Below are 18,144 nucleotides of genomic sequence, written 5' to 3'. Positions count from 1 at the left end.
CACTATGCGAGGTCGTCAGTCGCCTAGAACTTAGAACTAATTAAAACTAACTAACCTAAGGACATCACACACATCTATGCCCGAGGCAGGATTCGAACCTGCGACATAAAGTGGTCACCCGGCTCCAGACTGTAGCGCCTAGAACTGCACGGCCACTCCGGCCGGTGAGTGGCCACATACACAACCAAATGCTGAAACATCTCTCAGTGAATTGCCAGTGTCACATTCTTGCTCTCTTTAATCGCATCTGGAACAAGGATGAGTCCCCATCTCAGTGGTGAGAAAGCGCAATGGTTCCAGTAGCCTACTGAAACCAATAAGAACCCGCTGGAATTGGACAGTACCAAGGCCACCCATTACATCCAGCAACTCATACTTTTTAATTGCCATATATTCAGATTCTCTCAGTGCCCTTCAGAACCTCTGTGAGCAGAACAAAGTCCATCCCTTAGTGCAATGGGTCCAAGAACGCTTCCACTTGCTCACTGTTGAGTGAACCACCTTGACATTCATGTGGCTTCCTGGTCCTGTCAATCTGACAGGAAATGAGGCTGCCGCAGTCGTCCTACCTTGGCTTGCTAGCTTTTCTTGTCCTCTCTTCACAGGTACAGGTTGTGGGGAGCTAAACCTCTCCCAGCGGCATGGCTGACCTCCTCTCAGCCCTCTCATCATGAAGAGGTCATTTTAACTAGATTGCAAACTGGACACTGTCTTTTTGGCTATTGCCTTTGTTAAGGGGTGATCCCCTACCACTGCATGCTCATTGTCATCAACCTTTGACTGTTTGCCATTTCCTGACCGAATGTCCTTTTTAATTAACTGCTCACATTTCAGTGTATGTTTTCTGTCTGAGTTATCAGCCATTTTAGCGAATGTTGTTCGGGCTGTTGGCCATGTTTTACTATTTGTCCATTGTAGCAATATGGCAAAGGACACTTTATTTTTGGCTCAGAACCTCCGCTGTCTTTATGGCGTATTTTGTGGACTTTCCTCCAAGGAGAAGTCCGTGGATTTAGCTGTTTCCTTTCATTGGCAGAGTGAGGTGGCGCAGTGGTCATTATACTGGACTTGCATTCGGGAGGATGATAGTTCAAACCCACATCTGGCCATCCTAGTTTAGGTTGTCTGTGATTTCCCTAAATTGCTTCAGGCAAGTGCTGGGAAAGTTTCTTTGAAAGGGCACGGCCGACTTCCTTTCCCATCCTTCCATAATCCTATGGGACCGATTACCCCTCTGTTTGGTCGCCTCCCCCAAATCAACCAATGAACCTTTTGACAGTCAAGCTTAACACACATTCGCTTTTAACTTCTTTTATTTATTAGTGTTGTAAGGTTACGACATGAACGCTTATGAACTCAATTGTTTTTGCGCCCTAAAACACAACCAAAAATCTACTTCTTGCAGAAAATAAAATGTCATTATTAGTTGCTGAACCTCTAGACGGTGGTGTTGCAATCTCCAGTGTTGAGCTTGGTATTGGCTTTGCGATTTGAAATAGTTCTGAAAGTTCATTGCTTTTATTTCAGAATTGTTACTGGTGTCAAAGTTCACAACCTTTTCCGCAACCGGTCTTACACCCTTAATCACACTAATATTTTCATTGGCATAAGGCAGTTCAAAATAACAAGCGCTAATAATGTTGAACAGTTCCCTAGTGTACTACGATAGGAAAGCTCAATCCACACAATCTTCTACAGTTCTCCAGCACACTTCACCCAACTCTACATGCTGTAAGCTCTGTTGAAGCTCACCCTGTGTTGCTGTGAAGATTGTCAGCTGGGACATAAAGATTTTCTTGGAATAGCATCCTGAAGCACGTCACCTAGCTGTCTGTTTTCTGGTGTCCTGATAACTGTGACTAATGTTACTTTTATTACCAAAATTATTTGACTGTACTAGTTATTATGAATTGAAGCTAGAGGTTCTGAATAATGATAACTGAAGGTTCCTAATAAAATGATGAACAAAATTTAAGCTTAGCCATGTTGATTTAGTAGATGATGGACTTCTATGAAGTTCACTTTTAATAATAAGTCATATGAATGAAAATGCTGTGCACTACACTATAATTGATTAGTTTCACTGACTAATACACAATATGGAATCATTTGATATCAGAATTTCTTCTATGTGCACAATAGTGATCATGAGTGCACACAAGATAGGGACCGACAACCATTTTCTCACCCTTCACGGCCTGCATTGTTAGTAAAAACAATTTGCTGAGGTTATTGGTTTTGCTGGTGCACTACTGTTCCTGCCCAACATTAACGAACATACAGCTATAATTAAATAAAGAAAATAAACAAAACAGTAACTAAATGCTAATGTGAGTTTGGTATACTCACACTGTACCTAGTATTATGAAAGTCCTACTGCTTTTTAGGAATGCTTAAAATGCTGGGACTTTGTTGTAAATGCTTCACTAGTTGATCATTAGGATTTTAATAGTCTTCTCTGTGGGGGTGCAAAGACAAAACAAACCTAGACAAAATTGTTAAACTGTAATAATAGATAATAGTAGTGAGTGCTTTGTCAGCATAGTGAAAGACAGTTAACAGTAGTAAAGAAAGAATTCTCTTTATATGAAGAAGGAATATGCAGTGTGACTGAAGCAAAGGAGTTATCAGTAGAAACTGGTACATGTGACAAAAGCTTTGTTCAAGAAAAGTGTTCTTGTGCTGTGGAATTGTGAAAAAAGTTTGTTATTGTGTACATCTGAAACTTATTATTGTCTAAAAGTGAATTTTAACTGTGGGATATCCAGAAAAGAAAATATTTGAAATACTGTACTGTAGAAAAATGTTCACTATTTACATTAATAAGATAAAACTCAAAATGAACTACTGTAATGAGGGCTGATGTATGGCCCATGCCGAAATCAACTGCCGCTTGGAGTACCAGATGATGTAGAGGAGACGGGGAGGGGGAGGCTAGATGCAACACAGGCACAAGATTTCGGTACATGATACATCACAGGCAGTAGGTAGTAACAGCCACATGAGGCACCAAACTGAGAGGGGCACCAAGTGCAAGATTTATATACAATATGTATCACAATTAGTAGCAGAAACTGACATGGGTGATAGCGTGAGATGGGAAAAGGGGAGGGGGAAGTGGGGGGGATGGCACATTATGAGTTGTGTGGTGAAATGTTCTCGAACTGATGCTGACTAATTAGGGCATTACTTTTCAGCATGCACTCATAATTGTCCACTAGCAAATTATGAATCTCCTCAAACAAAAATAAAGGTATACAATTTTAGACACACAGAAAACAAATTAAATAAATATCTCTTCCAGCTTTTTTTTCCCCCTAAATGTATCCACAGTGTAATGAATAATGTACACATTCCTAGTAACATGAGGTGTTGTCCTTGCAGCACAAAGGCAAACATTATTCACACAATATCCAGCTAATAATTACTGATATTACTAAACATAAAACAAATACAAATGAAAGACCTTGGCATATTATTGTTCTGATGCCAGCAACTCATTAGCATGTTTAAAGATATGTATATTATAACATTTGCAGCAGCAATATTGGATTATGATGCCATGTGGATTGGTGCAGAGGTAACATGCTAAACTCGCATTCAGGAAGACTGGTTCAAACCTCTTCCAGCCATCCAAATTAAGAATTTCCATATTTTCCCTAAACCACTAAAGATAAATGTGGCATTGTTGTCTGAGACCATAATTTTGATGTAATACTGTTTCTTCATAAGAAGTTTCTTATATTATAACTAATTTTATGTTCTTTGTATTTTCAGAGTTCACAAACATGGGCCAGAAGCGAGAGATCCCACCTGCTCTGCAAAAGCTCCTGGCCTTAGATGTTCATCTTACTAATCAGTTTTGTATCTGGGCTAATCACTTTTTACCACTTAAATCACTGAGAATACATTACAAATTTCTTGAGGTAAATACTGTGTTACAGAGTATTATTTAATTTTAGATATATTTTACTTTTAATTGCTTGCTAGTTTTGGTATCTTAGTGTCTTGACGAAGTTAAAAAAAATTATTTGGTTCTACATAGGTACTTTTACCCAGCATTTTATATCCAAAATCATCATCACTTTATTATATCTCAGTATTGGTTCACAAGTTTTATCAAAATCTCCTTTCCGTGATTTTCTTCATCTGTTTCTTGTAGGACATGCACTTTATATTTGTCTCCACCAAAATCATTGGAATGACTCTCTCCCATACCCAGATTTTCATCATTTCAATTTCATGGTTTTAATCACTGTCCAGGTACTGTCAAAGTGGCACAGTGGTTAAGTCACTGGATTAACATTCGGGAGTACAGCAGTTCAAATCCATGTCCAGCCACGTAGATTTAGGTTTTAAGGCAGATGCCAGGATGGTTCCTTAAAAAATGACACAACTGATTTCAGTGTTGCTGTATATTGCCTAATTGGAGCCACAACGCGTAGATGTTTTGAAATACCCCGCTGCATCCACTTACGTTAATCTTTCTTCTTTTCCATTCTATTATCCAAATCTCCATAGAGCAGGACACTCCAGACAAGATTTAGAAAGATCTTAAAGATCTGGTATTCATTGAATTGGTAATTGAGATGTCCATCCTTGTTCTTGAAATTTTTTCCATGAACTTTAGTGCATGCAGTGTGGTGTGGTGGTTAATATTGGTGGCTGGTCTGCAGCGGAGCATTGGTCCAAACAGGACCACCACCAATTATTTGTTGTATATTATTTGTTATTTCTGGAAGGTCTCAAACTTTCTTATCTTTGTAACGTTTCTATATTCTGAAACATTCTGTTTGTATAAACGGCAGCACTCTCTTGCCAGTAGTTCAGTTCTATATTGACTGTTTGTAACAAACATGGTTTCATTTGCAAAAGGTTCTACCCTGTCATTGATGAGCCTGCTTTTGAATTTGGACTTGATTCTGGTTACATCATCACATTACAAGTGGAGGGTACACCGTGTACCCTAACATCTACATCACCGTGTCTCCAGTTAGGCAGTGTAAAAGCTGTTGCCTACAGACAGGAAGTAGAATACAACCAGTGCATTGTTCCTAAGGTCCATACATTCAGGACACCAATGTATTCCTAAACAACAAGAAGTCAGCTGCACATCAACTCTTTAGAGATTTCCAAAGATACTGGTTGGGACTCGACAGAATGGCTGAAAGGAGTTGGCTAAGTTGCAATATGACAGGTAGGACGACCTGATATGTTTGGCAAATGTGTACTTTTACTAGATGGCAAAGCCCAGCAGTGGTTTGATGCAAATGAAGATAAGCTCAATAGCTGGGATAAATTGCAGGCCAAACTAAGGAATCATTTGGTATAATCAGCAGCAAGTCCATTTAGTGGAAGAATAATTGAAGAACAGGGCCCCACATCACGGATAAAGGACACAGTCCAACATTACAGAATGTTTTGGCCCTACATCCCACTGTAAGTACACATATGACAAAACATCTCACAGTTTATGAAAGGGGGTCACAGAAGACAGGTACCAAGCTATTCTGGTAATGGATGTCACAAACTGTGGTATTTGTGAAGTGCTGTCAGTGCATTGAGAGAATGGAATAGAAAATAGTGAGAAGAAAGAAGTATAGCCAACTCCTGAATGTGGCCTCTATGGCAGCTTTGGAAGATTAACACAACTTCTCCTCCCTCATACACCAGGTAGTAAAAGGAGATGCACAGCATTTTGTGGCATCCAGAACTGTTGGACCAGTATGCAAGAGCTAGTAACTATGAATGTTGATTCCATGTGTAGGAGGTAACAGAGAATGTTGAAGAGGAGTTGTGTTGTTCTTAAGCTTCAATCTCTGTCACCAGTTGAAAGCACTAGGAAGAATGGACTTGGCCAACTTGGACTTGTGCAGCAGCCGTTAAATGAGTCCTGCACCTGACCAATGCAGATACAACTAACTCCTCCACCAAGTTTAATATCCCGCAGAACAACACACAGTTGCAAGACAAAGGACAACACACCAGCATGTTTCCTCTGTGGATATTCAGAACACATTGTACATTACTGCAGAGAAAGAAAGGTGAGTTTTTGACAAGTACTATGCTGCCAGACATCAACTGTCACAACAGTTCTATTCATGCCAGTCAACTTCAATAGGATTGTAGTCAACCTGTGACAAAGTCCACTGCCATACCCTGGACAAGATCACACTCCAACACACTGTAATTATTCCTCGTGGCCATGCAGAGGTACTAACTGCTCATTTAGCTGTCAAATTCAAGAAAGCTAAGTGAGGTGGGAGTGAAGCCACAATAGGTGAAAATCGTCCAAGATGTCAGGAAATCTCCTTGATGTCATCGCTGTTGGCAGCATGTCTGGGTGTTAGTTACCTCAAGTGCTTCGTTTCGTGTATCTTCACCATCTGAATGAGACTATGTTCAGTGATACAAATTGATTGTGCTGAAGGTCACAAATAGGAAATTTGTCCAGTTGACAGGAATATGTATTGCAAGAATAACTGTCAATAACATACAAAATTCTCTTCACATTTGTAATTTAGCAGAATTTAGTCATAAATGGGATTTCTCACAGGCATTACAAGCAGTCGTGGACTGTGCAAGGTCAGAGGTCCAAATTGGTGAAGTTATTCCAACAAGCACACATGTCAATGATTGCTGTGGGCAGCTACACGGAACAGCCAAAGAAACTGGTGCACCTGCCTAATATCATGTAGGGTCCCCACAAGCATGCAGAAGTGCCACAATACGACATGGCTTGGACTCGACTAATGTCTGAAATAGTGCTGGAGGGAACTGACACCATGAATCCTGCAGCACTGTCCATAAATCTGTAAGAGTAAAAGGGGGTGGAGATCTCTTCTGAACAGTATGTTGTAAGGCATCCCAAATGTACTCAATAAAGTTGAGTCTGGGCAGTTTGGTAGCCAGCGGCAGTGTTTAAACTTGGAAGATCGTCGCTGGAGCCACTCTGTAGCATTTCTGGACATGTGGAGTGTCTCATTGTCCCACTGGAATTGCCCAAGTCCGTCAGAATGCACAATAGACATGGATTGATGCAGGTGATCAGACACTATGCTTACGTGTACGTCACCTGTCAGAGTCGTACTTTGACATATCAGGGGTCCCAAATCACTCCAACTGCACACTCCCTACACCATTACAGAGCCTCCACCAGCTTGAACAGTCCCCTGCTGATGTGCAGGGTCCACAGATTCATGAGGTTGTCTCCATACCTGTACATGTCAATCCCCTTGATACAATTTGAAACGAGACTCGTCCGACCAGGCAACATGTTTCCAGTCATCAACAGTCCAATGTTGGTGTTGATGGGCCCAGGCGAGGTGTAAAGCTTTTTGTTGCGCACTCATCAAGAGTACACAAGTGGTCCTTCAGCTCCAAAAGTGCCTATTGATGATGTTTTGTTGAATGGTTCGCGTGTTGACACTTGTTGATGGCCCAGCATTGAAATCTGCAGCAATTTGTGGAAGGGTTGCACTTCTGTCATGTTGAACGATTCTCTTCAGTCATCATTGGTCTTGATCATGCAGGATCTTTTTCTAGCCACAGCAATGTTGGAGATTTGATGTTTTATGCGATTCCTGATAGTCACGGTACACTTGTGAAATGGTTCTACGGGAAAATCCCCACTTCATCGCTACCTCGGAGATGCGACGTCCCATCGCTCCTGTGCCAACTTTAACACCACATTCAAACTCACTTAAATCTTGATAACCCACCATTGTAGCAGCAGCAACCAATGTAACAACTGCACCAGGCACTTGGCTTATATAGCCGTTGCCGATCGCAGTACCGTATTGTCTGTTTGCATGCCTGTATTTGAATACGCATGCGTATACCAGTTTCTTTGGCTGTCATCAACAAGAATAATTTGCCATCAGTCAAGATGCTCAGGTAAACCATGAAGCTTTTGTCAGCTGCAAAAAAAGTACTGAGGCTCACAAAAGAAATCTGCATGCCAGTACAGTCATGAGCTTTCAAGGTGGCCGAGTAGAACTTTGGTTCCCTAATAGACATGAGCATCCACAACTCATCCCTAAAAGTAAGTGCATCAGGTCAGCCAGATCAGTCCAGGGAGGGCAGCTGAGAGCATTAACAGTGATGCTCTGCTGCCACTACAGACGATGCAGGGGACAAAGGTTCTATCAAACTAATAGGTTCTGACCTGACCGAGGAACAACTTCGTGAGTGGTAGCTGTTTTACGCTAATTTTAAAGTGTTTTCAGCTCTGAATTGTAGAGGCAACAGACCAAGTGGCCCATGCTAAATTACCATATCCACACTGGGGTTCATCCATCAATTATCCAGTGCTGCTGTGGGGTATCACTGGCTGAATGACGGATAATCCAGGAGGAAGCAGGAAAAGTGCTGCAAGATCACATCATTGAACCCTCAGAGACACCTGCATCCTCTCCTGAGTTCTTTGTGAAGAAGAGGAAGAAGGACTTAAGCGTTTCTGCTTTCACTACCGATGAATGTACAAAATCACAAAAAAGTTTACCCATTGCTGCAAATTGATGACACCCTAGGCGGATTGAAAGGAGTAAAGTATTTCTCTGCTATGGATATGCAGACAGGCCGCAGGCAAATCAAGGTTGACAAGGCTGAAATGAAAAAGACTGAGTTCGAAGTTATGCCATTTGGACTGTGTATCGATCCAGCTGTCTTCAAACATATGGTCCTGCTTCAACACCTTAAACGGGTGATGTGTCTTTACTATCTGGATGACATTGACATTTTTTAAGACATTTGAAGAACTTTGAAGCCACCTGATAACCATGTTGAAGTGTGTTCAGACTGCAGGCCTCTGCCTGAATCAGAAAGTGTCTTTCTGCTGTCCAAGAAATTAAGACCGTGGGGCATGGAGTGAATGGTGGATAGAGGCTATCCTCATTCAGAACAAATAAGATTAATCAGATTTTCTGACTCCTCGGCACATTGGTGATAAAAGGTTTCTCAGAATGTGCTTGTACCACTGCGATTCGTAAAGGACTTTTGTACCAAGGCATGTCCCTTGCAAGAACAGCCACAGGGAGATGCCAAATTTTCTTGGAACAAGGTGCAATAAAGATCTCTCCTTATCCTTAAGGCGGCAGTAACGTCTTCTCAAGTCCTAGCATTGTATGATGATGCACACACAGAACTTCACACCAACACTAGCAGTTATGGTATAGATGTAGTTCTAGTACAAGTTCAGAAGATGCGCAAAAGCTGACAGCTTATGCTTCCAGAGTACTCTGTGAAATGACATGCACTGGCCGGAGTGGCCGTGCGGCTCTAGGCGCTACAGTCTGGAACCAGGCGACCACTACGGTCGCAGGTTCGAATCCTGCCTCGGGCATCGATGTGTGTGATGTCCTTAGGTTAGTTAGGTTTAATTAGTTCTAAGTTCTAGGCGACTGATGACCTCAGAAGTTACGTCACATAGTGCTCAGAGCCATTTGAAATGACATGCTCTACAACCTGGGAGTGAGAGCATCACAGTTATTTGAGCCCTTGATAGTTTTCAGCCATATTTATTGGGCAAACTGTTCAGTTGTAATGAACCATCATTCTCTAAGTGACAAACTAGCCTGCAAGATCCCTAGAGTTGTCTGGTGAGGGGGTGCACTGAGGCTTCAGGAGTACAATGGTATACAGAAGGAAATGCAAGCACAAGTATGCCAACTGTCTTTCAAGGAATCCTCTGATGTCTTTCCACAATGTCCCAACACCTAGTCACCTGGAATTAGTGAAGACTCCAGCGGAATCAGACATCAGATCTTCTTCGACCCATTAGACTCTATGTAGCAATTGTAAGGAATATCGGCAATGGAAACCCATGCTGTAATTACTTCGGAGCATCTGGTACTCATTCTGCCAGCAGTATCGCCATTCAACTGAACTGTAATTTACCTCATGGGAAGGTTCATGAAGTCGAGAAATGGGAATCGATGAATAGTTGTGTACACGGACTACCTCACAAGCTACATTGTCACCACAGCTGTGCCGACTGACAAGCTGCATAAATTGCTAAGTTTTTGTAAAAGTTATTATTTTGAAGTGTGGAGCACACCATGTGATCTGTGATCATGGAAAAATTTTCCAGTCGAGACAAGTATCGGAGGAAATTTCCACAGTATGACAACTGCCTACCACCCACAGATGAATGACCTCACAGATTACTTAACAAGATGTTAGATGATATGCTCATGATATACGTTGATGTTGAAGAGAGAGATTGGGATAAAATGCGGCCGGTTGTGATATTTGTGTATAACACAGTGAACCATGACACAACAGGCTTCGTACCATTCTTTCCACTCCACGGTCACCAGGAAAAAATGACAATGGATACAATGTTCCCATTTCAACCAGATGGCACTCGGGATGACTACATGAAACATCTCTTTATCAGGATGAAAGAAACAAGACAGCTGCTCACGTACAGACGCTGGATGCTCAGAAGAAGGAACAAGAGCGCTATAATGCCATGCACCAGCCAGTTAGATACAACCTGGGAAACTTGGTAAGGATTTTTACACCTGTGTGGATGGTGTTCTCAGAAACATTACTAGAGCATTACTTTGGTTCATATCCTATTGTTCATCACTTGTTGGATGTCATATACGAAGTCAAGGACTGTGAAACTTCATCAAGAAGAGAAAAGTGCAGAGATGTTATCCATGTCCTCGCTGTGAAGCCTCGCTACGGTCCTGAAGTATAAATTGACAAGAGCTTCTTGTTCTAGGAAAAAGACACACGTGAGAGTCACTGAACTTTGACAAAAGGGTTTACCTCCAATGCTCATCATAGTGAAGGGAAGACGACAACATGACCATAGAGAGGACCATCTCTTGTCAGATCCACTTCAAACTCCTGAAACAGCAGGTTGCTGTTGCTACAGAAGAGGGAGCAATGCCATGAGTTGTGGTGCATGCAGTGTGGCATGGTGGTTAACATTCTTGGCTGGCAGGCTGCAAATTGCAGGTTGCCAGTTCAAGTCTGACCACCAGAAATTGTTATTTAGTATTTATCATTTCTGGAAGGTTCTCAAAATGTCGTATGTTTGTATTTTTTGTATATTCTGAAGTTTTCTGTGCTTGTGTAACTAGCAGCACTATCTGGCCAGGTGTTCATTTCTGTTCTGGCTTTACATTGGTGTTTATAATAAACTTGCTTTCAGTGCTACCAAGCAACACCCCCTTATACAGTGCTGTAGATTAAGATCCCAGATATTTCCCAGTAAGATCCTGTTTGTAAGAAATTTACGAAAAAAAGTTCAGGAATTTTGCACAACACTACGGCTTTTTGAAAAGAGTGTGTTAACTAGGTACATAGCATAATGGTTAAGGTACTTGCAAAAGGTTGTGGTTTCAAATATCATCAGGTGCTTTGAAATTTTTCATTTTCATAACTTTATCAGAATGACTTTGATTATTACTTTTTTCAATTAATTGACGTAAATGTATTTTTCACATCATTTTAAACATTGTGTTAACTTTTCCAAGTGTTCTTTTTTATTTCGTCCTACAGTTCTTTTTCCACTTGTGCATGTGAATTATTTTTGTGCCCCATTTATTTAAATGTTTGAAAATGCCAATCTGTTGGTTAAAAAAAAGACAAAAAAGTTATTTATATTGACTGTGCACTAGTGTCAAAAACGTATTTTTCGTTAAAAGACGTAGTTTTAAAACATAAATTCTTATTGTAGGGTTCAAATTAATGATATTAATATAATAGAGGGAAACATTCCACGTGGGAAAAATTTATCAAAAAACAAAGATGATGTGAAAGATGATGCAAAAGCGCTGGCAGGTCGAAAGACAAACAAACAAACACAAACATACACACAAAATTCAAGCTTTCGCAACAAACTGTTGCTTCATCAGGAAAGAGGGAAGGAGAGGGAAAGACGAAAGGATGTGGGTTTTAAGGGAGAGGGTAAGGAGTCATTCCAATCCCGGGAGTGGAAAGACTTACCTTAGGGGGAAAAAAGGACGGGTATACACTCGAGCACACACACACGCATCCATCCACACATATACAGACACAAGTAGACATATTTAAAGACAAAGAGTTTGGGCAGAGATGTCAGTCGAGGTGGAAGTGCAGAGGCAAAGATGTTGTTGAGTGACAGGTGAGGTATGAGTGGCGGTAACTTGAAATTAGCGGAGATTGAGGCCTGGTGGGTAACGGGAAGAGAGGATATATTGAAGAGCAAGTTCCCATCACCGGAGTTCGGATAGGTTGGTGTTGGTGGGAAGTATCCAGATAACCCGGACGGTGTAACACTGTGCCAAGATGTGCTGGCCGTGCACCAAGGCATGTTTTGCCACAGGGTGATCCTCATTATCAACAAACACTGTCTGCCTGTGTCCATTCATGCGAATGGACAGTTTGTTGCTGGTCATTCCCACATAGAATGCATCACAGTGTAGGCAGGTCAGTTGGTAAATCACGTGGGTGCTTTCACACGTGGCTCTGCCTTTGATCGTGTACACCTTCCGGGTTACAGGACTGGAGTAGGTGGTGGTGGTGGTGGTGGTGGTGGTGGTGGTGGGAGTGTGCATGGGACAGGTTTTACACTGGGGGCGGTTACAAGGATAGGAGCCAGAGGGTAGGGAAGGTGGTTTGGGGATTTCATAGGGATGAACTAACAGGTTACGAAGGTTAGGTGGACGGCGGAAAGACACTCTTGGTGGAGTGGGGAGGATTTCATGAAGGATGGATCTCATTTCAGGGCAGGCCATGTGTTAAAGCACCCACGTGATTTACCAACTGACCTGCCTACACTGTGATGCATTCTATGTGGGAATGACCAGCAACAAACTGTCCATTCACATGAATGGACACAGGCAGACAGTGTTTGTTGGTAATGAGGATCACCCTGTGGCTAAACTTGGCATAGTGTTACACCGTCCGGGTTATCTGGATACTTCCCACCAACACCAACCTATCTGAACTCCGGAGATGGGAACTTGCTCTTCAATATATCCTCTCTTCCCGTTACCCACCAGGCCTCAATCTCCGCTAATTTCAAGTTACTGCCACTCATACCTCACCTGTCACTCAACAACATCTTTGCCTCTGCACTTCCGCCTCGACTGACATCTCTGCCCAAACTCTTTGTCTTTAAATATGTCTACTTGTGTCTGTATATGTGTGGATGGATATGTGTGTGTGTGCGTGAGTGTATACCCATCCTTTTTTCCCCCTAAGGTAAGTCTTTCCGCTCCCGGGATTGGAATGACTCCTTACCCTCTCCCTTAAAACCCACATCCTTTCGTTTTTCCCTCTCCTTCCCTCTTTCCTGATGAGGCAACAGTTTGTTGCGAAAGCTTGAATTTTGTGTGTATGTTTGTGTTTGTTTGTGTGTCTTTCGACCTGCCAGCGCTTTCATTTGGTAAGTCACATCATCTTTGTTTTTTGATAAATTCTTATTGTAGTATGGACAAAATAATACAGATGAAGATTTAAATGACGGAATAGGAGATAGTAAAAAAAATTCAAGCAAAATGAGAAGAGAAATAATAAATGCAATAACATAGATGAAAATATGGGATGATAAAACAGAAGAAATTAAATCAAAGTTAACACATAAAAATAGATAAAATCACATATACAAGTATTCCAAGTGGAGAAAGAATGATTGGAGAAAGAATGAGAGCAATTGAAAAAGTTGTCAAGTGATTAAAATGATGTGACAGAGGAATAGAAATTTAAGAAATTATATTTAAACCAATCAGGTAAATAAAAACAATGATCAAAGCACTTTCATTAAAGATTTAAAAATAAAAAGTTTCAAAATGTGTAACAAGATTCAAATCTGCAACCTTTTCCTTGTAAGGACTGCACCTTAACCGTTACACCACATATCCAGTCTGTATAACATTTCTTTTTTAAAGCTGTAGAGGGCCATGGGAAATTCCTTCCTTTTTTTTAATTACTCATAAAAGAGGGCCCAACAAGGGGTGAATGGCTACAGGTGAGATACCTGGGACCTTAGCATACATCACCATATAGATGGTTCCCAAGAGTTGATCCCACCACTTGGAACTTCTCCTTGTAAGTGTTTAATTCATTGACGACTCTGCTTTGGAATTTGGTCGTGATTTTAGTTGAAATATGACAATACATTTAGCAAACACTACCTGTCTTCTCTTTGCTGGAGTGCTTCCTTGCAAGTAGAATTGCCGAATTGCCTTACCTGTCCTTACCAGTTCAGTTTCATATGTTCAGAATATCGTGTATATTGCACACACTTACCTCTTATTAAATGTCAGCTGCCACTATTTTCAGTAATTTGTTCATATTCTTCCTTGAATTGTATGGAACAAAAATACTATGAAATGGTTGAGTCCTCATTAGTTATTCCCTTCAACACTTACAAGAATGATACTGACATAGCTCGTACATAGTTTTTATTACAATCATATAGCTGCCCCTTTAAATACAATATTTCCAGAGATTGCAACTACATATTTTCATACAGTGGTGTTTTTATATATTGGCTATATCATTTCAGGTTTCACTAATAAGTACCATCAAGTATGTAACTGCATTTTTAAAATACTATCTATCAATTTGAGGTTGCATGTTTTAGTGAATGCTGTCTTTCTAGATGAGCTAGATTAATTGTAAAACTGTGTATTGATAATAGTTTTCTGCACACAATCCTGGGCATTATTTTAGGCTCGTGAATTATTCTTAAGAGAGAAAGGTTAACCAAACACATACATGTTCTTGAAAGGAATTATTATAAAAATACATACACACATGTGCATTATAACAAAATCTTAAGAAGTGAAATATTACCTGCCGGCCACTGTGGCCAAGCGGTTCTAAGTGCTTCAGTCCAGAACCATGGGGCTGCTACGATCGCAGGTTCAAATCCTGCCTTGGGCATGGATGTGTGTGATGTGCTTAGGTTACTTAGGTTTAAGTAGTTCTAAGCCTAGGGGACTGATGACCTCAGATGTTAAGTCTCATAGTGCTCAGAGCCATTTGAACCATTTGAAATATTATCTGTTTACCCCTACAGTAAGGCCTGCTCTACATCCTACTCAAATGTTATTTGTTGTCATTACCATTAGCAAGGAAAGGGCTGTAGAGACCTATGTTAGTAGTAGTTCTGCATATAGCAAAAGTTGAACAATGTTTAAAAAAGATCATTTCAGTGTGTTTTAACAAATAAACTCTGACAGTGTATATCAGTAATTTCATTTTCCATTGAAAAATATTTTAGGGCATATTTGGACATGCCAGTTTCCACCATTCACTTATCAGGTAACAGATCAAGAATAACATCAAAAAACCTGATTTGATTTTCACATGCGACAAATTAATTGCTTGAGACACACTGATTCAAATGAATTTTTATCAACTTTCATTCGGAATGTGCATATGAATGTGCATGTAATAGAAATGTAAAATGTTGTCACCTTGTAAAGATAATGATAATCATGATATTGAGGAAGTACCTCAAGGAACAGTGTGAGTCTATTGAAGAAAATTTCCCTAACTATAATGTACGAGACTTCTATAAGACCTTTGCTGGGAGAATCAATGGATACGGCTCACGAAATCTATGTTTCAGAAAACCAGATGGAAAACTAGCGCTCACAAATCGGGAAAATTGTGAGGAGCTGGCAAGATACTTTTCCGGACTCCTCAATTGCCCTGAACCTTCTTCAAGATTCCCTCAAGAAACTGCTATCTACACAAATCCAGAATCCCCACCACCTACACTAGAGGAGATCCAAAGACATATTCATAGACTGAAAAACAACAAGGCACCCGGAGAAGATAATATCACTGCAGAACTACTTAAAAATCTTGGACCAAATTCCCTCAAAGAACTCACTCAAATCATCACAGACATTTGGCAGACAGAAAAACTACCAGAAGATTGGAAATGCGCCCTAATTCATCCACTGCATAAAAAGGGAGACATGGCAGATATAAACAACTATCGAGGAATCTCCCTTCTCCAAGTCACTTATAAAATCCTCTCAGCTTGTCTTCTTCAATGAACACAAGAACAACTCGAACACAGTATTGGTGAATACCAAGCTGGCTTTCGCCCTGACCGATCCTGTGCAGAACAAATTTTCAATTTGAAGACAACACTAAAATACAAAGCTGTCAGAAACAGTCCGATCATTTGTTCCTTTGTTGATTTCGCAAAGGCTTATGATTCAATCGATAGGCAATCTCTCTTTATTATCCTTGAGGAGCTAGGACTCGATCCGAAAACCCTAAACCTTACAAAGAAACGCTCACAAACACAACTTCTAAGATAAAATTCCTGGGTGAAATATCAGAGCCCTTCCTGATCAAAACCGGCGTCAGACAAGGTGACGGCTTGTCTCCACTCCTCTTCAACCTTGTCTTAGACAGAGTCATCCGAGAATGGGAAAAAGAACTGAAGAATCAAAATTACTGGAAGCCTATACAACTAGGAAGATCTAAAGATGGTATTAAAATTTCATGCTTGGCATTTGCAGATGACGTGGGCATTCTAGCAGAAAACGAGACCACAGCAATTAAACAGATAGACATTCTCAAAGAATGCGCCGAAAAAGTTGGGCTACAAATTTCCTTCCAAAAAACCAAATTCATCTGCTCAAAATTTGAAACTCAAAAACTGACTACAAAATATGGACAAATTGAGAGAGTTCCATTCTTTAAATACTTAGCCGAGGTCCTAGAACCCACAGGGGGTGAGAAAACTGCACAAAAAGTTCGACTGCAAAAACTGAAAAGAGCATACTGGAAAACCCACAACATCTACAATAAAAAGTCTCTCCATTCACTCAAAAATACGACACTACAATACAGTAATCAAGCCCGAAGCACTATATGCCAGCGAAACACTCACACTCCATAGAAAAGGCGACCTGGAAGGCATCCTGAAAGAGGAACGCAAAATTATCAGAAAGATTCTTGGCCCAAAAAGAACGGAAGATGGATACAGGTTACAGTCTCGGAAAACTACAGAAAAATTATCTAACCTCGCCGCAGACATCCGGAAAAGAAGACTAAAATTTTACGGTCATATCCACAGACTCCCAACACCCAGACTCTCCCACAAAATTTTAATATACATTGAAAAATTGAAAACCATACCCTGGATACAAGAAACCAAAACAGATCTAGCAAATGCACAAATAAATTCTTCAGAAGTTATAAACAGAAATGTATACAGGCAAAAAATCAATAGTTGGAAAGTACAACCCGAGAATGAAGTTTGCAAGAGACAGGGGACAAAATGGACAGAGGAAAGAAAGAGAATTCATGGGGAAAGAATGAGAGAAGTTTGGAGAATTAAAAAATTGAATCGGAAAAGCTTTGCGTGATCCGAATGGGTCCAATCGCACATAATAATAATAATAATAATAAAAATAATAATAATCAAAAAAATCTGTAATTTGGAGCCCCTCGCCCCCCATCTCCCCCCCCCCCCCCCCCTCTTTTCCTCTTAGGGAAATAAGTCCAATGTACTCGAACAGTCCACGGGTGTACTGCCAGTCCATAGTGTCCAATGGGCACAATATTTTGGCAATCAAACATGATGCCATCGTCAGGTGCGCAGATGAACTGAGCTCCTGAGGGCGGGCAGCCGTCTTAAATCCCCTCTGGAGTAGGAACTTAATTTTGCTCCCACACCTAGGTGCACGCCGGTAGCAGACATTATCAGTGCAGTTGAAAAGGTTGCTGCATGACTACCACCTGAAGCAGCTGAAGAAGTATGCCAGGAAACCTGCCGTGCTCTGACGAGAACTAAACCAGTCAAGTCGAATATTACCAGCAGAGAGGCCAGCCATTTGAGCCCTGAGATTGTTGTCTTACCAGCTGACAAAGGCAATGCTACAGTTGTTAGTTCCCATAAGGACTACACTGAGAAGATGTAGAGCATGCTAAATGACGAATCTTACAGGAAGATCAACTCTGACCCCACAAAGAGGGTGGAGAACAAGACTAGGGCTCTTCTCAAAGACACGGATTTACCAGAGGGTGTTGCCAAGAAATTGATACCTCAAGGACCTGTACCGCCAAGACTTTATGGACTCCCTAAAGTCCACAAAGAAGGGGTACTGTTACGCCCAATTGTCAGCAACATTAGGGCACCTCCATATTTGCTGGCCAAATACCTGGCAG

General features: G+C 40.9%; 1 protein-coding gene across 1 annotated transcript in view; it reads left to right on the top strand.

Moving 5' to 3' along the window:
* The window catches only part of LOC124612691 (phospholipid phosphatase 6), a 50,037-nt gene that overhangs the window by 17,180 nt on the left and 14,713 nt on the right, over window positions 1-18,144 (top strand). Inside the window, exon 2 of the mRNA XM_047141033.1 lies at window positions 3,778-3,926. Within this exon, the coding sequence (XP_046996989.1) occupies window positions 3,789-3,926 (138 nt within the window). The 5' untranslated portion in view covers window positions 3,778-3,788. The remainder of the gene's footprint in view (window positions 1-3,777; window positions 3,927-18,144) is intronic.

The sequence above is a fragment of the Schistocerca americana genome, chromosome 4 (genome assembly GCF_021461395.2).
Source record: "Schistocerca americana isolate TAMUIC-IGC-003095 chromosome 4, iqSchAmer2.1, whole genome shotgun sequence".
Classification (NCBI taxonomy): domain Eukaryota; kingdom Metazoa; phylum Arthropoda; class Insecta; order Orthoptera; family Acrididae; genus Schistocerca; species Schistocerca americana.
This window is presented reverse-complemented; position numbering and strand designations above follow the sequence as displayed.